Source organism: Pongo abelii, chromosome 8 (assembly GCF_028885655.2).
Source record: "Pongo abelii isolate AG06213 chromosome 8, NHGRI_mPonAbe1-v2.0_pri, whole genome shotgun sequence".
NCBI lineage: Eukaryota > Metazoa > Chordata > Mammalia > Primates > Hominidae > Pongo > Pongo abelii.
In genome coordinates this window covers 107109729-107134842 of record NC_071993.2, presented here as the reverse complement: position 1 = coordinate 107134842, position 25114 = coordinate 107109729, and the positions used below count along the sequence as shown (strand labels likewise).

At 38.8% G+C, this 25114-nt stretch overlaps 2 protein-coding genes across 10 annotated transcripts in view; both read left to right on the top strand.

Annotated features, from left to right (window-relative positions):
- The window catches only part of CHUK (component of inhibitor of nuclear factor kappa B kinase complex), a 40790-nt gene extending 30503 nt beyond the window's left edge, over positions 1-10287 (top strand). Inside the window, exons 17-22 of one of the 4 annotated variants that reach the window (XR_008510215.2) lie at positions 4128-4224; positions 4518-4665; positions 5214-5330; positions 5927-6161; positions 7687-7786; positions 9024-9050. Coding sequence is in view for 2 of the 4 variants with exons in the window: in XM_024253204.3 (XP_024108972.1) it covers positions 4128-4224; positions 4518-4665; positions 5214-5347; positions 7687-7786; positions 9024-9053 (509 nt within the window). In the remaining 2 variants the exon portion in view is untranslated. Of the gene's footprint in view, positions 1-4127; positions 4225-4517; positions 4666-5213; positions 5348-5926; positions 6162-7686; positions 7787-9023 lie in introns of all 4 variants that reach the window. The other 3 variants (XR_008510214.2, XM_024253204.3, XM_024253205.3) reach the window with 3 other exon arrangements.
- Positions 10288-12572: 2285 nt separating this feature from the next.
- Positions 12573-25114, top strand: part of ERLIN1 (ER lipid raft associated 1) — a 35673-nt gene continuing 23131 nt past the window's right edge. For 2 of the 6 annotated variants that reach the window (XM_063727072.1, XM_054521455.2), the window contains exons 1-7: positions 12573-12682; positions 13007-13130; positions 14809-14890; positions 19370-19416; positions 20424-20485; positions 22541-22666; positions 24335-24408. In XM_063727072.1, the coding sequence (XP_063583142.1) occupies positions 13018-13130; positions 14809-14890; positions 19370-19416; positions 20424-20485; positions 22541-22666; positions 24335-24408 (504 nt within the window). In that variant the 5' untranslated portion in view covers positions 12573-12682; positions 13007-13017. 6 annotated transcript variants of the gene reach the window in all.

Below are 25114 nucleotides of genomic sequence, written 5' to 3'. Positions count from 1 at the left end.
CCTGTGAGAATCCTTGAAACTTTGTCAGACAGTCTGTGAGGTTAGAACCATTTTCATAATAAGATGTTATTTGCATTTTTCACCATGTTGACATTTTCACTGATGGTGCCACATAAAATGGCTTGCACCTTAGTATGAATCAAGGCACTAGCGCCAAACTGTGCTAGTAGCAGTTATATTTTTTACCGCCATGCATTCACAGTTTTTAAAAAATGACAGTTTCACTTACAAATGTCCTTGATAAAGCAGTAAAAATATTATTTTATTTAAATCTCAACCCTTGAGTATGGGTTTTTAATATTTTGTGTGATGAAATGGGAAGTACTCATAAAGTGTTTCTTCTATACAATGAAGTATGATGGTTGTCTTAAGGAAAACCACTTCAGTAATTGTTTACTTTGCTAGTTGTCTGGCCTCTTTCAGGGAAGACACCATTTTTACTTGGAAGAGCAACTGTCAGGCAAACTATGATTATTCAGATTTGCATACGTGAGATAATTTCTAAGAAATTAAATGAAAATAAAAAGTATAGCACACTTATTACTTTAAGGGAAAAAAACAGTATATGTTGTCAATGATAAAATTCCATGTTTCAAGCAAAAATAATTTTAGAAAACTTGTATTTACCAGCTTGAATTTGACAGCTTCTCTGTACTTAAAAACTTTTCTGATGAGATCAGTGGTGATATCAGAAAGGTTTGCAAAAATGTAAAACAGTGCAAGTGTTCTCACTAAAATTTTTTTGTTTTAGAAAATATCGTTTTTTGTTTTTTGTTTTTAGAGGTGGGCTCTTGCTATGTTGACCAGGCTGGCCTTGGACTCCCTGGGTTCAAGTGATCCTTCCACTTCAGGCTTCCAAGTATCTCAAGTAGCAGTAACCAGTGAAAGGAGGTGGCTCTCATAGATATGAGTATACTGTGTAAAGACATATATGTATAGCACTTAGCATGTCTGAGGAAATGCAGTATGACTGGAGTGTAGAGTTTCAGGAGAGAGAAAACCTAAATATAGGAGAGAGAGAAAACCTAAATATAGGTTTTTTTGTTTGTTTTTAATAAAAACATGTTCGTGGGCAATAGGTTTGTTACTTTTAAATGAATTAAGACACGAGTATTTTTAAATTTCTGTTTAATTCCTGAAAAACCCTTTGGGGTTCTCAAGAATTTTCTAGTGTAAAGGTGTCCTGAGACAAAAAAGTTTGAGAACTGCTTATCTAGACAATTCTCAGAAGCTTGGCTGCTCAGGAAAGAAGAGAGGTGGGTGAGTAGCTAAAAGGAGATGTAGAGTCAAGGGAGGTCACTTCTCAGAAGGAAGACTTAAACATGAGGTGCCACATGATGACATTTTGGTTAACAACAAATTGTGTATACTATGGTAGTCCCATAAGATTATACTACTGTATTTTTACTATGTATTTTCTATGTTTACATGCACAAATACTTACCATTGTGTTACAGTTGCCTACAGTATTCAGTACAGTCACTTGCTGAACAGGTATGTAGCCTATTGTCAAAAGGCTATACCATACAGCTTAAGTGTATAGCAGGCTGTACCATCAGGGTTTGTGTAAGTATTCACACAGTGACGAAAGTGCCCAATGATGCACTTCTCAGAACATATGCTCAGGGCCAAAAAAGCCTGTGGAGAGGGAGGTCCCTGAACAAGTTGAGAGATTGGCTCCAAAGAACAGTAGGAGGGATTAGCCTTGATACTATTGATATTGGAAAGAGAATGAGTGTGGATAGATACTTTTTTGGGAGTAGAGGTTGGAAGATCAGGGTCTTACTGCCTTATGGCCTCTTATCCTGCAGTGGTAAGTGAGGTTAACTGAAATGGAAGCGGTGATGACCTCATAGATTTGAATAGGGTGCTAAAGACTTCTAAAAGCCACTGTGTGCAGTGGAAGATGTTGCTGACCCAAAACATACATTAAGAATCCAGGCCAGGTGGCTCATACCTGTGATACTAGTGCTTTGGGAGGCCAAGGCAGGAGGATCGTTTGAGGCCAACAGTTTGAGACTAGTCTGGGCAACATAGTGAGACCCCGTCTCTACAAAAAAATAATGAAATTTTTAAAAGGCTGGGTGTGGTAGTGTATGCCTGTAGTCCCAGCTACTTGGGAGGCTGAAGTAGCAGGATCGCTTGAGGCCCAGGAGGTCAAGGCTGCAGTGAGCCAAGATTACACTACTGCACTTCAACCTGGGTTGACAGAGCAAGACCTTTTCTCTTAAAAAAAAAAAAAAAAAGTACCCAGAGCAGAAATGAAAAACCTGTGAATTAGCAGTGACAAATAGTGAACAGTAATATTAATTTTTTGTTGATAATTTAGTAGCTTGGATACAGGAACTGATAGAGCAGATGGTTGGATTAATCCAAGGTTAGGATTTTGCTGATGGAATAAGAGGATAAAAAGGTTGAAATGTTAACAAAATAGTGATTTAAGTGATAGAAGTTGTAGCTAGAGTAAAATATTAAAATCTAAGATTTCAAATAGAGCAAGTCCAATTCTTTTTCTTTAATCAATATTTCTGGGCCAGGCGTGGTGGCACATGCCTGTAATCCCAGCTACTCTGGAGGCTGAGGCAGGAGAATCGCTTGAACCAGGGAGGCGGAGGTTGCAGTGAACCGAGATTGTATCACTGCACTCCAGCCTGGGTGACAGAGCTAGACTCCATCTCAAAAAAAAAAACACCAAAAAAACATTCTGACTCCCAGTCTTCTGGCTAGTGAATCAGATACCACAGATATGCAGTGATAGCATTTGTTTAGGTTATATTTTTTAAAACTTTGAGGTAGCCCTGTCAACATATCATGAAGCTCAGAAATAAACTGCTACCCAGGTAGCTTCTTTGAGTGTCACCTTGAGTGACAAACTGTAACAAGATTGTGTCCGTCATTGGGGCCTATTATATAATCACACTTGACTTGTGGCCTCTATTGTCTTTTCTAGCTTAGAGTTGACTTGAATCTCTTGTTCATCTGAAATGGTTAAAACCAGCTTTCTTCATTATGCTGGAGAAGGCTAAAGTTCTGAGGGCTTTCACTATCTTAAGGAGCTAGTTATATGAGAAAGCTCTTGGCTTGGTCCATGGTATTTAGGAAGGAATGCTGTTTGGAGAAGAACCTTTTTGGAGCCTTGCATTTTATTGTTGGTGAGGAGGAGACAACAGAGATGTGTGGGGAATAAAGTTGGGCTATGGGAGAAGTATTTGGAGTGATAACAAAGGACACAACGTTTTTTAAACCTCCTTTGATGCTCATCATTTCCTTTTTGGTAAAATGGGGGTAACAAAAGTAGTCTTCTCACAGGACTGCTGTGAGGATTAAATGGGAAAATTATAAGCAGAGAGTAGCATATATTATTATTATTGCATTTAGGCTTAATTATTGTCCAAAGAAAATAACAGCATGATGCATGAGCAACTTTCAACTCCTTTAGCCATTTTCTGAAATATAACAATTAATGATTTTTTTTTTTTTCAAATTGAGGTCACATTTTAAACTGTAGAACTCATTGTGACCAACAGCCATCCCATTTGAGGGTATCTGGCTGCTGCCAGTTGGCTTTAAGATGTCATACTGCCCTCAGATGGAACTTTCAGGATGTCTACAGGTCCCTTTACTAGTTGGTTTCAGTGAGCTTTTTTCAAAGATTTTCTGGGCTGTAAACAGATGGATAAACATGAAATTCCAAGCAACCTAGTTCAAGGGCCTCCTTCCTTTAGGCAATGAAAGTTTGATGAATTGTCCTACTGTTTCTAAATATGTGGTTAATCATCCAAGAAAAATTGTTCCCTTGGCCAGAGGCTGCATTTGTGTCTGGGGCTTGGGTTAGTATGGGTTAAAGATAGCCAAGACTATTCTTCTCAAGCACAGGCAACTAAGGTCTCTTACTGATAAATTTATATATACATTATACATATGCAAACTTTATTTTTTATATATAACTAGATTTTATTTATAGGTAATCTTTATATCTTTTATCTTAACCCAATTTTTAATTTAAATGGAGATGTTTATTAATTAAAATTAGTTTCAGAGTTTCAGGGATTTTTGAGGAATTTTTTGTTTGGAGGCTGATATGTTACAGAAGAAAGGTTGTATCCACTGACTGATGTCTTTTATAGATCACTCCTACAGTGACAGCACAGAGATGGTGAAAATCATTGTGCACACTGTGCAGAGTCAGGACCGTGTGCTCAAGGAGCTGTTTGGTCATTTGAGGTAGGAAAATTGCTTCATTTCCTACTGAAAAACCAGGATATGTTTATCTTGTTCCTCTCAAAGTACAAAAGCCCTCTTTGGTAAAGTATACTTACCCAGGAAGAATTCTGAAAGTACCTTGGGTAGCTTGGCCATAGCTATCTGCATTTATGTGTCCTTTTGTATGCATTACTGTGGAGATAAGTCATTAAATCTGATGCTGATTGTGGTTCATTTCCTCAGCTGGGTTTTGGGAATATGGTGTACAGTCTTGGGGCATGTGTAAGTGTCTGACACTGATTTAATCTCTCCAGCAAGTTGTTGGGCTGTAAGCAGAAGATTATTGATCTACTCCCTAAGGTGGAAGTGGCCCTCAGTAATATCAAAGAAGCTGACAATACTGTCATGTTCATGCAGGGAAAAAGGCAGAAAGAAATATGGCATCTCCTTAAAATTGCCTGTGTAAGTAATTATTAATGAATTATTTAATGTGACATTGAGTTGCTATTATTCCTTGCAAAGGGGATTTTTATCAGCATGAGGTGGGCCCTCTTGAAGACATGTATATTTTGCATTGGGATGACATCCATGTTCCTTGCTTGGTGTCCAAACTAGCAATTGAGATGCAGGACTTATTATCATCTCTCCTTTCCAATTTCTCTGTTGTTATACTCCTCTTAGCCCTTGACTACTGTGGTATTCCAACCCAACTTGGGGATAGATGTACCTGCCTAGATAATGAAATTGACCATCTTTTCAACTGGGTTTTTTTTTTCTTCAACTAAAATGGTATAAGATGAGTGGATATATTTGGTTTTAGTCAATGAAGAAAGGGTCCAAGGACAGGTTACTAATGGCGTGTAAAGGTGGGAATAGTTTTGTACTGAAATACTCTGGTTGTGCATATAAGTAGTAACAGAAATGTAAATCTTAGGAATATGGTAAGAAATTGTGTGAATCAACAGAGATGCTTGCCTGTAATCTTTTGATGTTTTTTTCTTTTCCTTCAGACACAGAGTTCTGCCCGGTCCCTTGTAGGATCCAGTCTAGAAGGTGCAGTAACCCCTCAGGCATCAGCATGGCTGCCCCCGACTTCAGCAGAACATGATCATTCTCTGTCATGTGTGGTAACTCCTCAAGATGGGTGGGTTTACTTTGTAACAATAGATAGCTGTGTTTTCATAGCAGTGGTATAGGAATGAAGCAGTAGTTGTTAAGGTAGTCTTCTGTGCCTTCAGACCAGGGTTGAGTCCTGACTATCCCTTTGTAATAATCTTAGGCAACTTACTTGACTTTTTTGATGTTCATATTTCCTCACCTGTAAAACAGGAATGTCTCATAGAACTGCTGTGGAAATTGATTAGACAATGTATATAAAGTGCTTGGGAAATATGTTCAGCAAATGTTGCTTATTATTAGCTCAGTCCAAGTTCTAAGTCCTTTCTTTTATTGGCTTATTACTTTCTTTTACTCAAACCTTACTCCTTCATTAACAGTTTATGAGAAATTATGCTATCATTTTGCATTTATCATTTTGGGGATCCTTGATTACCCTTCTAATAAATTTTTGAGATCTATTTTATAACTTTGTATTTCTAAGATTAGACTTTTTTCAGTGTTTTAAATCAGTTTTGCAAGAACTCAAATTCCAAGCCCTATATTTTATTAATTCCTACTCTTTTGCTAAAAGCTGAATGACTATCCATTTCTGTTATTTTCTCAGCTTAAGATGTGCCGTATCCAAAGCCAGTGGCTCTTTGCTAGCTTGTGTATTGTCGCTTTTCTCACAACTCATGGAGACCTCTACAGCACCAGCATTTCCTGGAAGCTCTGCCCATAATTAGTTTTGCAGAAGAGCAGCCATGTTACATCACTGCTCAGGAGGTCATGCAGTTGCACATTCTGTACTCTACTTTTATGAGAGAAAAGCACATGGCAGGAAGGCAAGCTGATATCAGGTATTTTATTTTTTTAAAGAAAGCAAGTTCCAGGGTATATATCTTGGGGTCATTATACATGTGGCCCAATGCAGTACACCTACAACTGTAGCACAGGCTATAATTAAATATATAGACTTTACAAAATACTCCAGTAATCAGAGTTGAAGGAAGTAAAATTTAATACTTTACTTACTTTTTTGCCTTTATTAAAGGCATTTAAGTTTTTTAGCGGATGTTAATGTTTACAAATGTCACCACATTACAGGTAATTTCCAATTTGAAGTGTGGTTGTTTGCAAAAGTATATCTGACAGATATTTTCAATGTATTTTCTAGAAGGGACACATTATATTTTGTTTTGAGATGGAGTCTCACTCTGTCGCCCAGGCTGGAGTGCAGTGGCACAGTCTTGGCTCATTGCAACCTCCGCCTCCCAGATTCAAGCAGTTCTCCTGCCTCAGCTTCCCGAGTAGCTGGGATTACAGGCGCGTGCCACCATACCTGGCTAATTTTTGTATTTTAGTAAAGATGGAGTTTCACCATGTTGGCCAGGCTGGTCTCGAACTCCTGACCTCAAGTAATCCACCTGCCTCGGCCTCCAAAAGTGCTGGAATTACAGGCATGAGCCACCATGTCCAGCCAGAATACATTGTATAAGAAAATTGATTTCAATTATAATGTACCTGTGGTACTTAACTACCAAGGATTGGGAACTGTTTGACCATAATTTTATCCATCATATAAGAAATCCATAATTTCTTATCCATCTGTTGGATAAGAGCTGAATCAGAATGTCATTCTAAGCTAATAGTGGCTATCATCCATGGCCTAAAATGGACTCTTGTTAGGGGACTGAGGATTGGCAAAGGGAGAAGATAGAGGCCATATAGAAGAGGAAAGCATGAAGGTAGAAACCACAATCAGCACTGCCTTCAAATGTGAACTTCCAGGGATACTTCTTGGTTCTGGGTAGCTCCCCCACCACACTGTTTTCTTTTGCTGTCCTCGGGAATCAGCTTGCTTGTTTCGTTTCATTGCTATCATCTGTAGTTTCTAATGAGTTTTTCACTTTCTGTGATCTCTACAGAACAGATTTTACTTTTCTCTCTTCTCCCCTACATTTGTGTCTGTGAAGTATGCATGCTAGTGTTTTTACTACTTTTAAGGAAAGAGAAGTATTTAGAAACAAAAAGAAGTATTTCATCTGTCTTTGCCAAAAGGATTTTTTCCTCCCTAGTTACATTTTCAGGGGAAAAACAAGTTGTACGTAAGTGCCTCTTACGTTTCAGAGGAAAGTCAGATTGGAGTTATAGTGGACTTCTTATCATTAGAGTTAGGTAGAGGTAGAGGCAGCAGCCTGGTCCTAACAGGACTCTGCCTCTGTAGGGAGGGATGAGGAAACTAAAGACTACAGGAGTCAACTGCACTGGGGTACTGGGTTACAGGAAGGCTAGTGATCATGCTAACCTAGAAGACTAGAAAGTAGAGGAAATTCATATGCCCTTTTCCTGAGTTTGAAAAGGCTTTGTTCTTTCATCTCATAGGGAGACTTCAGCACAAATGATAGCAGAAAATTTGAACTGCCTTGGCCATTTAAGCACTATTATTCATGAGGCAAATGAGGAACAGGGCAGTAGTATGATGGTAAGTTTTGTGTGGATATGGGTGCCTGCTTTGGCTATGTTGGGTGCAAAAGGTTTAACTTTTCATGCTAGCCTTATCTGGCATTTGGGATGCATATGGGAAATAGAAGAACTCAAGAGGAAAGAGCATTTGGGGAATGTCCTCAACCTTAAATCCTTATCTGCTGTTACTCAGGGATATACTAGGATTATGTCATTATCTTCAATAATAGCATTTTTGGTCAAATTAAATGAGTGGTAAGCTTCTTCACAATGTGACCATTGAAATTGAATGGTTTGTTCTGTACCTTTTTGCTTCAGCAATCAATTTTCTCCATTAAGATAGGACTTGTACTTTAATTCAGATATGGTACCTCCCGAATAGAAAATAAATTATGTTAATATAGTTGTAATAATAAAAGTGTGTGTTAAGATTTGGTTACTATAAACTACTGATTTGCTAAAACTTGGGGAAATTACCATAAAATGTTTACTGAATCAATTTTTCCTGCATTTAATCTTAATGTCAATTCTGTATATTTCCTCTTTCATTAAGAAAAATAGCAGCGGCCAGGCATGGTGGCTCACGCCTGTAATCCTAGCACTTTGGGAGGCCAAGGCAGGTGGATTGCTTGAGCCCAGGAGTTTGAGACTAGCCTGGCCAACATGCGAAACCCTGTCTTTATAAAAAATATAAAAATTGGCCAGGTGTGGTGGCACACACCTGTGGTCCCAGCTACTTGGGAGGCTGAGGCAGGAAGATCGCTTAAGTTCAGGAGTTTCAGGCTGCAGTGAGCCGTAATCCTGCCATTGCATTCCAGCCTGTGACAGAGTGAGACTTTGTCTCGAAAAAAAAAGAAAAAAAAAAAGGATAATGGTGGCCAGCCATAGTGGCATGTACCTGTAGTCCGAGTTACTAGGGAGGCTGAGGCAGAAGGATTGCATGAGCCCTGGAGTTCAAGGCTGCAGTGCATTATGATTGGACTTGTGAATAGCCACTGTACTCCAGCTTGACAACATAGCAAGATCCTGCTCTCTTAAGAAAAAAAAAAAAAAAGAAAAGGAAAGAATAATTGTTTACTTCAAATATTTATGAAAAAAACTCTGAAATTTTTTTAAATCAGGAAATAAGGTAAATGAAATGATTTTTCAACTTTTGATTATAAAATGTCCAAACAGAAAACTTGCAAAAATGAACACCCATATACTTATCACTTATAGTCAACATCTAATTGTAACTTTTTCATGCCTGGTTTTAGAATCTTGATTGGAGTTGGTTAACAGAATGAGTTGTCACTTGTTCACTGTCCCCAAACCTATGGAAGTTGTTGCTGTACATGTTGGAAATGTGTTTTTCGCCCATGAAACCATTCTTCAGACATCAGTCAATGGAAGAAATGGCTATGAACAGAAACTACATTTCCACTACGATCAGAAGAACATGATTTTACAAGTATAACATTTTTGAGTAATTCAAGCCTCTAAACAGACAGGAATTTATAAAAAGTCAATGTATTTGTTTGAATATTTGTTTTAATACCACAGCTATTTAGAAGTATCATCATGACACATTTGCCTTCAGTCTTGGTAAAACATTACTTATTTAACTGATTAAAAATACCTTCTATGTATTAGTGTCAACTTTTAACTTTTGGGCGTAAGGCCAAATGTAGTTTTGTATACAGAGAAGAAAACCTCAAGTAATAGGCATTTTAAGTAAAAGTTGTCTACCTGTGTTTTTTTCTAAAAAGGCTGCTCACAAGTTCTATTTCTTGAAGAATAAATTCTACCTCCTTGTGTTGCACTGAACAGGTGCTCTTCCTGGCATCATAAGGAGTTGGTGTAATCATTTTGAATTCCACTGAAAATTTAACAGTATCCCCTTCTCACCGAAGGGATTGTGTATCTGTGCTTCTAATATTAGTTGGCTTTCATAAATCATGTTGTTATGTGTATATGTATTTAAGATGTACATTTAATAATATCAAAGAGAAGATGCCTGTTAATTTATAATGTATTTGAAAATTACATGTTTTTTCATTTGTAAAAATGAGTCATTTGTTTAAACAATCTTTCGTGTCTTGTCACACAAATTTATAAAGGTCTGCACTCCTTTATCTGTAATTGTAATTCCAAAATCCAAAAAGCTCTAAAAACAAGGTTTCCATAAGCTTGGTGACAAAATTCATTTGCTTGCAATCTAATCTGAACTGACCTTGAATCTTTTTATCCCATTTAGTGTGAATATTCCTTTATTTTGCTGCTTGATGATGAGAGGGAGGGCTGCTGCCACAGACTCTGGTGAGGGCTGGTTAATGTAGTATGGTATATGCACAAAATTACTTTTCTAAAATCTAAAATTTCATAATTCTGAAACATCTTGCCCCAAGGGTTTCAGATAAAGGACTGTGGACCTCTATCATCTGTTAAGTAATTTAGAAGATATTATTTGTCTTAAAAAATGTGAAATGCTTTTATATTCTAACAGTTTTTCACTTTGTGTATTAAATGGTTTTTAAATTACTTTTTTGATCTCTATTCATTATAAAAATCAGATTATAATAAAACAGTTGAATATGGCTTAGGAAAATATGAAGGTTCCATGAAGTGGAATTAAGAGCATAGAATAACTGTACTTTCCTTAGGAATAACAGGACTTATGGTAAAGGTAGTATTTGGCAACTTCTTTAAGAGTGTTTTCCTCTGAGATGTCCTATCACCACTCTCTACATCTAAAAAACATGCTCAATTCTTGCCCTATAAACTGATGTCACAGCCCCACCATCCCCATTTTTGCTAGTGGTATCATTTTCCTAGTCAACCAAATTTTTTAGTCATCACATACCACTGTTCGTCATCTGTTATAATAGGCAGTCTCTCTCTTGTTTCCCTAGTTTTAGAAGATTTTAATAATAAACATTTATTGGGTACCTGTTACTTGGAGGGTATTAAGCTAGATGGCAAGATCTGAAACAACATAGGCAGTATAGTAAAAGTGCTTATCTGGGAGTCTGAACATTACAAGCCATCCAAGCATTGCAATTATTAAGGATTATTTTTCAGTGGTCATGCATTTTCTAAATATTTTAATAATTGGTGAAAGATTTGCTATAGAGTGGGGGCCGCTGCTGGTGTGTGGCTGGGGTTATGTCAGGGTAGCCTAATCTATATAATTTGGGCAGATGGTGTGAGTCAGAACAGACTATTACAGTGGGATCCCCAAACTTGCTTTTGATGCATGAGTTGGACCACTATTTTTTGGTGGATAACAACTTTTCAGAGGGGAATGGCAGTTGTGAATTGTATACATTTCATTCTTTAAGCAATATTATGAAAAACTTCAGAGAATGCCTACAGAAAACAGGGTATGGAGCAAGTTATTTTCCATTCTTTTTGCTTTTTGGAAGTTAAAATAGCTAAGCTCTGCAAATATCATTTATTTGGAACAGATAAGGTCCCAGACATTCCTAGATAATAAAAATCAATGAATGATACAGGTAAGTGTATTTATTGAAGGGTGTGGGTAGAGTGGTCTGGGAAGGCTTCCTTTAATAAAGACGGATTGATTCTACTCTTACTTCCACTAAGTAACCCTGGGCCTGCAGTTTCCTAACCACTTGACATCCTTGCCAACAGTCTTTCTCCACTTTCAGCCATTTTATAGATTCATTGGCCCTAAAGCACTGCTTTCCCATACTTCCCTACCCAAGAGGGCAGGGATCCCCAAGCCCTGGGCCGCGGACCGGTACCAGACAGTGGCCTGTTAGGAACCCAGCCGGATAGCAGGAGGTGAGTGGCGGGCGAGTGACTATTATCGCCTTGAGCTCTGCCTGCTGTCAGATTAGCGAGTGGCATCAGATTCTCATAGGCACGCGAACCCTATTGTGAACTGCACATGTGAGGTTTGCCGGCTCCCTGTGAGAATCTAATGCCTGATGATCTGAGGTGGAACAGTTTCATCCCCAACCCACACACACCCCCACCCCGTCCGTTGGGTTAGAGGACTTTACAACCCTAGTCCACCTTGTGCAGTTATAGTTCCACCTCTAGCCTTTCAAGGCTTAAACCATTAATGCCCTTAATTTCTCTTGTATTCATCTATCTCCCAACTATACCTTTTTCCTTCTCTTTTTTATTTTTGACAATATGTGCACATGGTTTAGAATTTAAAACGAACAGAATATGTAGTGACGCCTACCATAGCACTCCTTCCCATCACGGAAGCCTTCAAGGAAACTGAAGTACTTACTTTGGTCTCCCTGGAGGATTCCCTCCGCCTCCCGCCCCATGTGCTTAGCAATTCTGTTCCTGTAGTCTGGATGGCCTTCATAAAGCCCTCACTGGACCAGCATTCTGGCACATAATAGGAACACTTAAAAAACGAGAGAATGATGCCGTTATATCTAATATCTTCCTCTTCTGAACTTTCACAGCACTTTATTTGCAACAAGTTTACTTGCTCCTGAAGTGCAGGATCTGTGCCGGAAGCAAGTGCGTGCCACACAGTGGGGCTCTGCATACACTGTAAAAGGACAAATAAACGGAACAGCTACCGTTTGGGAGTGAGCGAGTGGGTTCTCTGCAAAAGAACCAACCAACCAGTCCCTTGTCCGAAAGGCCGTCTCCTTTTCTCTGCTTCGCTGCTCACTCCAGACCCCCGGCTGTCCTCTTCCGGAGCAGTTAACCAGCAGGGTACAGAAAAAGAGCGACTTGCCTCCAAAGGAGCCTGCGCGGCCCGCGGCTAGGAGAATTTTGTCCCATGCGCTCCCCGTCTCACTAGCCGCGGGCCGGGGCTACGCCGTGTGCGTCCCCGCGCAGCCGCAGTGCCGGGCGAGTGGGCGGGGCCGGCTGTTGGCGGCGGTTGGCTGGGCGCGGGAGTCGGCTGCACGTGCGGGCGGGGGCGATGCGTCACTGATCGGTGAGGCGCGGCCGAGGGGTCGGCTTTCTTCGCGAGCCTGCCGCTGGGCTTCTTCTCAGTTAGTGCCTTCCACCCGGGAGCGACCCTTGGGAGAGGGGGTTTCAGGAAGCTCACCGAGCAGGGGCGGCCCACTGGCCTCCGGGGGCGGAGGAGTTGGCAAGGGGTCAGCGGGCTCCGCCAGAAGGGAAGAATGAGGGGACGGGGGTACTGGACTCCCCGGCTTAGCCTGCAAGAGAGCGCCAAGTTTCCGGAGGGAGAGGGTAGAAACTGGAGGGGGTGGACCTGTCACTCACGGGACTGAGGGTCCTTCTCTCCCGCTCCCAGGAGGAACGAGAATGAATATGACTCAAGCCCGGGTTCTGGTGGCTGCGGTGGTGGGGTTGGTGGCTGTCCTGCTCTACGCCTCCATCCACAAGATTGAGGAGGGCCACCTGGCTGTGTACTACAGGTGAGCGGCATGTGCAGTCAGTTAGGGCTCTAGAGCAGATAAAAAGGGTACTCCAGAGTGGAGCCTGGGAAGTTGTTCCCTCTGCAACGTTCGGGGGCGCATGTCCCATCTCTAGGGAAAGCACGGGGGTCGAAGTGGGCTTTTGCGGAGCACCCTCCAGATGTTGGATAGTTTTAGTGCTATGTTCGTTTTGTTGCAGAGATTAAGTCTCCCTACGGTTATTCCTATACACAGCAAACTCAATTATTTGTAGAAAAATGAAGAAGGAAGAAAGGAAGTAGTCATTCTACCTCTAACTGAAGAGATGGATAAATTATAGTTTGTCCAACTGTACAGGCTTTAGTTTGCCGCTATAGATGCTGTATGTTTATGGTTGTTTCTTAGACTTTTTCATTTAAAAGCTTCCAGTGTCTGGTTACGTCTTGTAACACCATGATGACTATGATGGTGCTTATATCCTTGGATCTCCAGGGACATAAGCACAACACTGATGGGCCATCCTCCTCCCTCCTTACTGTTTCTGTTCAAGTTGGGGACAGGAGTGGTGTGGGAGCTGTTGCTCTCTTGTTGAGCTCGCTTAGCTTTTCCTTCAGCCTAATTACCACAAGTTCCTTTTGATACAGACTAGTAAGAGAGGCCAGTTTGTGGAGAAATTGGGATAATGGTGTATTCAAAAAGAGCGTCAACTTTTTGCTTGTTTCCACTATCCCTCAAAACTGATATTTCTAGTTTCGAATCCATCCTGAATCCTAGAAAAAGAGCAATTTTAATGGTATATCTTAGCAGATGGAGCTCTAGCATAAGAAATTACAGATTGGTCCAGATTTCCTTCCAGTTTAAAAGCATTGTCTTTCTGACAGTAAAACCAGAGAAAGGACATTTCAAGGAATGACTCAAAGAATTAGTGATGAACCTCAAACAGTTGTTATCTTTTCTTATTATTATGACTTTGCAAACGTGTTTATATTTTCAAGATAGGTAGCTAAATTCTATGAATTTACAAGGTGCAAAATAGGACTTTGTTTTCTTTGCTCCCCAAATGCCTCCTTTTTATAATTTCCAGGGCTTGCTTTCATAGTTTTCACATTCCAGGATTTGGTGAACAAGCCCTTATCCTATTTATTTATATCGTCTTGTCACCCTTCATCTTTTCATGCTAATTTTTTGTTTTTATATAGAAATTTTATGTTCCCGGTATTTTAATTACCTTGTAGATAGATGGAAAGAATTATAAGCCTCAGAAATTTTCTCTTTACTTCAAAGTTTGCGTTGTCTTTTTTCAACCTGGTGATTAAATGTATTATATATTTTGATTTGGCTCTTGTTATGTACAATTAATGTACCTCTACTGAAAGCCATTAGAATTTTTTAAACAAATATTTCTCAGAAGGTTAAAGACCGAGGAGAATCCTTTGAACCTGAGAGCAGTGCTGGAGACCCAGAGGTACGGTTGGTTGAGCTTACGAAACAAGGTGTAACAATGGCAGTTTAATTTGATCTTTTTCCCTTTTTAGGTGTGGAGGTATTTTAAGCAGTTGTTCATTATGAGTAATTCGTATTAGTGAGGCTTTAGTAGGTCAGCAGCATGAGCAAGAGTGAGTATTTATTATAGCATTTTAGATTTGGAAAGATAATTTTTCTTCTTATAATTTTGTCAAATTGAAACATCTTTTTGCAGGGGAGGAGCTTTACTAACTAGCCCCAGTGGACCAGGCTATCATATCATGTTGCCTTTCATTACTACGTTCAGATCTGTGCAGGTGAGTGATTCCTAGGGAAGCCTCCATACCAGATAGACAGGCGTGACAGGAGTTACCACACTTGTGGGTGGAGATAGATTTCCTTATTGCTTAAGCAGATGGTGGTATTTACTTAAATGCAGGAGTTAACGTTCAGAGTACAGTTGTTACAACACAAGTTATGATGTTAAACCACCTCACTTACTTGAAATGAATTAAAGGTTTGAACCAGGAAGCTTGGAAGGACTGACTTCTACCATCTGTATCGTGGTATGTAGCAAATTTTCTGTTGCTGCTGTCACAATAAAAGTAATAATTAGAAACACAACTAAACATACAAACCAGTGATTATGTGGTTTAGAACAGTGTTTGGTTTCCATAGAGGCAGGCTCCTGGGCTACTGTTAACATGGAGGATCAAAATTTTTATACACAGCCTTTCTGCCTCATGTTTTTTTGCCTGGTATATTAAGCACAATTTTATGTGGAACCTTAGTGAATGTTATATTTTGATGGCATCCCGGGGTATTTGAAATAAGTGTCTAATCCTTGAAAAGTGTCTTGGCCATGGGAGACAATAAAATAAGTATCTTTCAATGTAACAAGATGACAAAACCAGGATTAGGCTGTGACCACTTTTGCAAGCCCAGTGTGATCATAAATCTTTGGATTCAGAAGTTTGTCTGCCATCTGCTACTAATTTTTCAGGACTCAGGAAAATACTATGTTATTTAATCTTGTAATCTTATGTCTAGGCTTCCTGCTAAGTGAGAGTTTAATTATAAATTCTTAAATCCCCTAGGTTTTCTTCCTGTCCCCTTTTAGATGGCTTAGGGAAAGAATCGTGTCTACTGAAGTGAAATGTATTCTTCCCCTAATCAGACTGATTTCCATATGTTGTTCCATATTTATTTTATCCATTCTTTCCTTAGTGCATGCCATCACTTCTTTATCTGCCATCTCACTCTCCATTCCTTCTCCTGTCTAAATCTTGCCAGGCTTTTAAAGGCTCGTCCCAGATTCTTCCTCTTCTGATCTATAGCTCTTAAAGTCTGTGTTGTAAATTTTGGCCCTTTGTCTTATTTTCTTTAATATTGTCTTGCATTGTTTGCTAAATTTTGTGTGTTTCTTTCCAGAAAGGCTCCAGTTTTCTTAAAGACAGGAGTTGTAACACATTTATATTTCTGGCTTTCTATTTATGGTGGAAGTTGTTAAATTGAGCTGATTTCTCAGGAAGCAATGTGGTGTAATGAACATGGGGACCTGGCGTTGCCGCCAGTTGGTGGCATGACTTTGGAAAAATTGCTTAACTGTCATAGACTTCAGTTAGTCTTCTGTGAAAGGAGGAATTTTAATTACATGACCTCATCAACAGCCAAAACAATCTATAATAATGTTAGCAATGGCAGCATTAGACCCTTAAAAATCGACTCTAAGGCCGGGCGCAGTGGCTCATGCCTGTAATCCCAGCACTTTGGGAGGCTGAAGCAGGTGGATCGCTTGAGTCTAGGAGTTTGAGACCAGCCTGGGCAACATGGGGGAACTCCGTCTCTTAAAAAAAAAAAAAAATCAAGGCTCTAACAAATAGATCTTGTTCAAAGCCAGGTAGATCTGTCTCTGCCTTCATGCTTAGTATATTAAGTCATACTGATGCAAAAATATAAATAAAGGAGATATAGATAATAGTAAACAGATTTTGGAGTTTAATTGTGTATATATATAACAAATATAGTGTGTTTATATATTTAATAATAAACTATCATAAGAGATGTAAATGAAATTAGTACAGAGACTTCAGTGTAAACTAAAATACTTCGCATTCTACAAAAAAGTTTTACATGGGCTAGAGCCAGCCAGTGTGACTAAATAGGAATGTTCTTTATGTGTAAAACGGTAACATTCTAGGAAATAATTATATTAATAAAACCATATTTAAAAAGTGTTCTTGGCCAGGCGTGGCGGCTCACGCCTGTAATCCCAGCACTTTGGGAGGCCGAGGCAGGCAGATCACTTGAGGTCAGGAGTTCAAGACCAGCCTGACCAACCTGGTCAAACGCCGTGTCTACAAAAATACAAAAATTAGCTGGGCGTGGTTGTGCGTGCCTGTAATCCCAGCTGTTTGGGAGGCTGAGGCAGGAGAATCGCTTGAACCTGGGAGACCGAGGTTGCAGTGAGCCGAGATCGTACCCTTGCATTCCAGCCTGGGCGACAGAGCAAGACTGTCTCAAAAAAAAAAAAAAAAGTGTTCTTAGGAGAGTAAGACATAAATTTATTTTTAGGAATTTTTGGAACGTATTAGAAGGCATAGTCCAGATAAACAAATGGTTTAACAAACTTGGCAATTGAAAGGAATGTATATAAATGTGAAATTCCATATATGATGTAAAAAGAAAAAGCAGTAGAGAAATTATATGAAAACCTTCAGCCTTCATAAAGTAACCATAGATTCACTTTTTAAATAAATTTTTTGTCATACTGGGAAAGTAATTTTTAAGAGGACATAAAAGAAATATAAAAGTACATAAAGATAGGGTGTTAAATGTAAGATTTAACATTTGAACTCTTTCCTAATTCTTCTCAGTTTGAAAATTGGCTAGAGAATATCCTTTTGGTTTAAATAGGAATGTGTATTTAAAGTTGGTGTGGAATATGGAAACTGAATTAATGTTTTAAAGAAAATAAATAGAATTTGTCTCTTCATCAATCCCCTTAACCTAGAACTGCTACCAATGTTTACTGTCATTCTAATGTCTCAACCTAAGAGTTATTTTTTATTCTTTCCCCTCCTGGAATTTTATATCAGCCAAGTATCAGATACCTCCTCTATTATGTCTGGATTGACAGCTTTCATGGCCTTTACTGAATTAATCTAAATAAATTAATTATTTAGCTTCTCAGCTGGTTTTCTTACCTCCATATAAGATGGAGAATGAGAACTACATCACATGTGAGAAAAGGAATTAAGTAAGCATATTTTTGAATGGTTCATTTTGTGACTGTATATAAGGTGAACTAGGGAGAGCCCAAACTCCCCAGCCAGCATTCAGGGCCCTCTATCTAGTATCACCATGGTCTCTTGTCAGAATTTCATCTTTCATCCAAATTGTCCCTTCTGCTCCAGGCAAGCCGATCTACTTTCGTTCGCCTATACACGTATTGTCTTCAACTGTGTGTATTTCAGTAGGATATTTATTGAGCTTAAGATGTTCCTCTGCCTCATCTGTTCCTATTTCTCCCACTCTAGACCTGGCTTATAAATCCTTCACCTCAGAGAGCTTTTCAAACTACTGTTTTTTTCACTTTCTGTAATTTACCACTTTTAACAGTTCAGTTTATAATTTGTGTTTTTGGTTTTGTTTTGTTTTGTACCTGTTGATGGATTGCATTGTAAGGTTTTGTCTCCTGTGCTGGATCGTGAACTCTTTGGAAACAGGGACTGTGATTCCTTTTTCCTTTGCTTTGTGCTTGATAAGATGCAGTGTGTCTAGAATGTACTCATTAGGTGCTGACCTATTTGAGGTCTTAGAGTACAGCAGGAAGTCATTCATTCTGTATCTGAACAAAGGTGTGACAAGGGCAAAGCAATTAAGTACCAGATTGTTGGTTCACCAGGAGGAAGCAGTACTGGTGGTAGCACTTCTATTAAAAAGGAAGCTGAATAGGACATGTGAGAGATCACTAGGTACTAAACTAAAATGTTGACAACAGCTTTAGAGAAGAAAGGTTGCTGTTGGATTCAACGGCAGCTGTGAGTCTTAGAGTACTTGTATGCATATAATCTCTTTTATCTTCAACATAAATAGTAATATTAGCAGTGGAATCAAAGTTCAGAGTGCAAGTCCTAGCCATAGTATCTATGTGAGCAAGCTGTGTTGTTTACAACCCCTGGCCAGCTCCAGGCAAGTAAGGGACTCTGGAAGAGTTTTCTACTTATTAGCAGACTGAACATTGAACCTTTCCCAGTGAATCTTGATTCAAACATTCGCTGTAGGCCGGGCACAGTGGCTCCACACCTGTAATCCCAGCACTTTGGGAGGCCAAGGTGGGTGGATCACTTGAGGCCAGGAGTTCAAGACCAGCCTGGCCAACATGGTGAAACCTCATCTTTACTAAAAATACAAAAATTAGCTGAGCGTGGTGGTGCATACCTGTAATCCCAGCTACTTGGGAGGCTGGGGCACAAGAACCGCCTGAACCCAGGAGGCAGAGGTTGCAGTGAGCCAAGATTGCACCACTGCATTCCAGCCTGGGTGACAAAGCAAGACTCTGTCTCTAAAAAAAAAAAAAAAATTGCTGTAAAATATTTTCTGTCTCAAGTCTTTCATTTCTACTAGAATACAAAAGGAAATGACTGTTCTGAGAGCTAATCTTTGGGAACTGAAATTGTGATGGAGCTCTGCTGTACTTACTGTCAGCAGCTTTCCAGAGATTTGCCTCTGGTACCAGTAGTTTTTTGACAATGTGTGTCTTGAGTGTTGATGAGATATCTTTTCCTCCCTAGACAACACTACAAACTGATGAAGTTAAAAATGTGCCTTGTGGAACAAGGTAAGCTTTCTGTTTGCCTACGAGCCTCCCTTTAGCTCAGACAGAGTTTCTGTTCCTACAGCTATGATCACTTAGACATCTCTCAAATAGGCATGATAGTTAACCCAAGGGGATTTCTGATCTGAGCATTGTTTGAGCAAAGGCCTATCTCCAAATAGGAGCTTTTCCATCTTAAGAACCATTATTGTTCTTATGGTATTATTGGAAAAAACTGGAGTTTTAGAGCAAGTAGACCTAACTGTGTATTAGCACTGCTGAATTTGCTTTATTGACTATTTTTTAAAGACTTTATTTTTTACAGCAGTTTTAGGTTTATAGTGAAATTGAGCAAAAAGTACAGACAGTTTTTATATACCTCTTTCCCCAACACATTCCTTTATTGACACTTTAAAGGTTAGTTTCCTCATTTATAAAAGGCAGTAAAGTCTACTTTGCAGAGTTGTTGTAAGGATTAGAATTACCGTATATGAAATGCCTAACCAGTACTTGGCCCAGAATAGGTGCTTAATAAAACATAGTTTAAAATTAATCATCCCACCTTCTTCTCATCTGTAGTGTTAAATGCCATCTAATTTAGAGTTTCTGATTCAATAGGTCTGGAGTGAGGCCTGAGAATTTGCATTTCTAACAAAAGTTCCTGGGTGATGCTGATACTGCTGGTTTGAAGACCTCACTTTGAGAATTGCTGTCCTAAAGAGGTTTAGGGAAAGAAAGGCAAGCAGGGCCCAAATTATTTCTAGGGTATAATCACTGCATTGAATTGTATCAAAAGAAAAATGTGAAGTTCAAGGTATTTTTTAAATTACTTATTTTAAATGACTATTACAAGCATACAAAAGACATTGACATCTATAGAGGGACAGAAATGCTATGAAAAAGGAAGCGAACTCTTTCTGTGTTTTAAGTGAATATTAGTATGTTTGATTATCAGCTTCTCCCCAGGTCTGTCTATAACTGTGTTTTATGGATTGCCTTTAGTAGTTCACACTTTTTTTCTTTGTTTTTAGTGGTGGGGTCATGATCTATATTGACCGAATAGAAGTGGTTAATATGTTGGCTCCTTATGCAGGTATGTTACCCATCTACCTGTGGTTTTTATAGTTATAGCCAGAGGATTTATAGCTGAGAGATTCTTGGAGGAATAGAAGGGTACTTTGAAAGTTTTATGACTTCATTGATCACTGATTAATAAATTTCTGGGGAATAGAGGCAAAAATAGGTCAGAAGTTCTGGACAGAGTTGACTTTCTGCAACTGTATGAGTTACTCTTCTCTGAGTTTAGTGTTTCTAAGAGCAAAATGGTCATTGGTTATTTCTAGAATAGGAAAGTAGTATTTTATCCAGTCAGGATGAGAGATAATTTCCTTGAGTGTTAGAAATCTGTAACTGATCAATTCCTTGGCCCACACTGATTTGCCATCAAAGAGAAGTATTTTCTAGTTGAGATTTCTATAATTTGCAAAGCAGTCTGAAAGCCTTCAGTGTGGGGAAAGCATTTTCTTGATAAAAGATGAAAACCTACAGATATGGGGTGAGTAGGTACTGTTGTAATTAAGAACTTAATTAGAAGCCCTGAAGAAAGATACGCCGTTTTATATGCATGCTTGTTAATAAAACTGGCATGTCTAGTAGGTACAGAATATTGTGTTTGGCAAGAATAATTTGAAAAGGTGAAATTATAGCCTTTGCCTTCAGGGGTTTTAATTTTACTTGAGAAGACATAATACAGACCTAAAAAAGGATATATTGGGATGTAAGGTCATAATAAATTTCACATCACCGGTACAGGCACAAATAGTGAAAAGATTTCAGAGTAGAGAGCAGGCGTATTACTGTCAAGGGCATATGGATTATATTTTTCAGAGATTAAGCATTTTCTTGTCTTTTTTTCATCTCCTTTCCTTGAGCACAAATCATTGGAATGGATTATGATTGAAAAAGGGAAGGGACTGATGATTCTTTAACCAGAGATTAAATAGGAAACTATTTAGATATAATTCATTTGGGAAATGATCAAGCAAATGATTTAGTCATTAAGTATTTATTAATGACCTGTCCATTAATTTTTTTTCTTTTTTGAGATGGAGTCTTGCTGTCACCCAGGCTGGAGTGCAGTGGCATGATCTCAGCTCAGTGCAACCTCTGCCTTTTGGGTTCGCGCAATTCTCCTGCCTCAGCCTCCCTAGTAGCTGGGACTACAGGTGTATGCCTCTACACCAGGCTAATTTTTGTATTTTTAGTAGAGACAGTGTTTCACCATGTTGGCCAGGCTGGTCTTGAACTCCTGACTCAAATGATCCACCCACCTCAGCCTCCCAAAGTGCTGGGATTACAGGCATGAGCCATCGCGCCCAGTCGTGATTTGAAATCCAGTTGCGTATAATATCCCACATGGGAAGGCCAGTGGAGCAAATTCTTGAATCTGAAGACAGAAGTAGAAAGCAGCATGTTTTTGTAGATAAAGAACAGGTTCTGACATGGTCTAGTATGTACCTTTTGGGCATTTCTAAAATTCTCTGTTTCTTAGTTTCCTAATGCAAATTTAGGAGAATTCAGTGCTAATTTATGTAAATTACCTGATATAAAGCCCAGCTCGGTTAATGTTTTAACAACTTTAAAAAATTGCCTTTTTAAAAATGGTCTTTTGCAACTGCTTTCTTCTTTTATTTCTACTGTGCCTCAGTTTGCCTAGTTTCTCTTTACCTCTTAGCTAAACTTTTGCAGTAATTGCCTTATGCTTTCCCTGCCTCTGATCTCTATGCCTCTCAGTTCATCTTCACACTGCTGGCCAAAGCATAAATCTGACTGTCATGCCCTTGCTTGAAAACTTTGATACTTCCTTATTACCTCCAAAATAATGGATACTTTAGTGTGGACTTTAAAGTTAGCCCGTTTGACAGGCTAACCAGCAGATGTTTGGCATTAGTATTACAAATGCAAGGGTATTTGGAAAATTGAGCACAAGCAACACATCAAGATTTGTTAGTTGTGGTTTTTGGTTTCACTGTTTTGTTGGCACTTTTCCTCATGCGTAATATATCACCCTGACTTTTACCCTGGCTGAATTTGAAGGTACCTGTGTCATTGTTGGGTAAAACAAACATGGGTTGTACCTCTTCTTCAGTGTTTGATATCGTGAGGAACTATACTGCAGATTATGACAAGACCTTAATCTTCAATAAAATCCACCATGAGCTGAACCAGTTCTGCAGTGCCCACACACTTCAGGAAGTTTACATTGAATTGTTTGGTAAGTGTCTTAATTCTCATGTATGTAAATAGCCAATTGGAAATCTAGTTCAACTTACTTATTGAGGTTATATTGGTAAACCTTAGTGCTATTTAAGCATTTCTTCTGAATTTATCATAGAGCAATTGTCTTTAAAATATTTTTTATCTTAAGTTTAAAATTTTTTATATAACTTGTTAGAGATTGGAAAAACTACTCACAGACTGTATTCTGTTTTTACTGTAATAACTTATTGAAAATTAGCTTTATTGGTGTTTTAATAGATAATTTGAAGAATTTAGAAACCTGTGTCTTGAGGCTCCCATTTTTGATGATTTGGTAGGAGACTGACAGGACTCAGCATATAGTTGTGTTCACAGCTAAGATTTATTACAGCCAAAGGGTACAAAGAAAAATCAGCGAGAGGAAAAGGCACACCAGCAAAGTGCAGAGGAAAGCAGATGCAGGCTTCTAAGAGTCAAACATGTGCCTAATTCCCACAGCAACAAGCTGTGACAACACATGTGAAATGTTGTCTACTAGGGAAGCTCATTGGAGACTCATTGCCCAGGGTTTTCACTGGGGGCTGATTATGTAGGCACCCTCTGCCTACCACATATCAAAATTCCAGACTCCTGGAAGGAATGCAGGTGTTTGGCATAAACCACATTGTATAAACATTTCACAGCAAGTCAATTGTATTAGCTCTGGGGATGGTGGGACCCTTCTACAAATCCAAGTTCCTAGGTGCCAACCAAGGACGAGTTTACAAAAGGCCTTTCTAAGGATCGTAGTATCAGCCCTGCTTTCTTAACTCACTTCTGTACAACTTACTTCTCATTTATGATAGTGGAAGTTCTGACCAGGGAATGAGCTGTTGCTGTTGGTAGCTCACTTTTCCCTCCTGAAATTTTTAGTGAATTTCTAAGATGAAGGAATAAGCAGGAGTAATCAATTTAAAATCTACCAATTGAGTCCTCTTTGGTGATTGTCAACCACTGAAGTGGCATATGAGGAAACTGATGGGTCCTGCTTTGTCTCACCACCAGTCATTTAAATAGCGAAAGTACCATTGAGGTGAATAGAAAGTGCATAGTTACAAGCCCAAGTGTTCATGCTGTGTGTACTTCAAATACTTTTCTATGAGCTTCTCTCTCTCTCTCTCTCTCTCTCTCTCTCTAAATCCAAAATAACAGTGAGGCTGAGATCCATGGAAATGAAGTTTAGTTATTTGGGAATTTGAGTAAAGATTTACTGAACATAGAAATTTGTTTTTCTTTGAGAATCAGGATACATATTGAGTAAGAGCCCTGAATTAAGATACTAGAGATCCAGATTCTCCATTTATTAGATCAACATATTTTACCCAGTAGTTGTTTATCCAGTAAATAAGTCTAATAAGTTACCCAGTAAAAAAGCTTATCCATAGTTAAGTAATACATTTAGTGGGTGAACTTATTGGATAAACAGACTATCTGCTTGTCATCTTCGTTTCTTAATTTCTTTATTAGATAATTCCTCAAAATTTTTTTCCCACACAAAAGGGAAGAAAAGGCAGTTTAAGCTCTGTAAAAGAATAGTACTGTGGAAACTTTAGGTCTAATAATGATTAGTTTTGTTTCATTATGAATACAATGTAAAAAAAAAATTGACTATCACGAGATCTGTTGTTCTTGGCTTAAAAAACAGATCAAATAGATGAAAACCTGAAGCAAGCTCTGCAGAAAGACTTAAACCTCATGGCCCCAGGTCTCACTATACAGGTAAGTTCTTTTCCTAGGGAAGTTCTCTGGGGATTTTGAGAGCTTTGAGTTTGTTCCTCCTTTCATTGGATTGTTTATTCAGCAATTATTTGAGATGCTATGGTGATTTATAGAATACCTTTCTCAATTTGACTTTAGATCTCTGCCAAAATAAAATACTCTCGTAGCTTACTATGGGTGACATTTGTGAACTCCTAGAGGGAGCTGATAAGCTGAGGCTCTTACAAGGAAGTAAAATTCATATTTCTGCCATGTATGAAGCATTAAGATACGGTAATGGTTATAAATCAGTGTAAGCATAACTCCTGCCCTCTGTAAGATTATGAAAAGGGAGTTCAAGTGTAAGATTTGAACAATTCTGGACAAAGTAGTTATCACAAAGTATTAATCGACAGATGAATCTATTGAATGATTATTGCTGTAAGAGTAAGTGAACATTGGAAGACAGCGTGTCCAGGAGAGGGCTGTGATTGAGTTGAGATTTTTAAGTAGGTTTGGAAAAATTAATTGGATTTAAATGGGGGAAGAATGAGAAAGGTATTTCAAGTGGGAGGGAGAGCCCTAGTAAAAGCAAGGTCGCAGATGAATTTAGTGGTAGTGGTGATGGTGACGTTGGGAAATAGAATGGTGAGAGGTTTTACCCCTGCTTTTTTTTGGGTCACTGTGTTTTCCAGATTGTGGGTTGTAAAATCAACTTTAGTGAGTC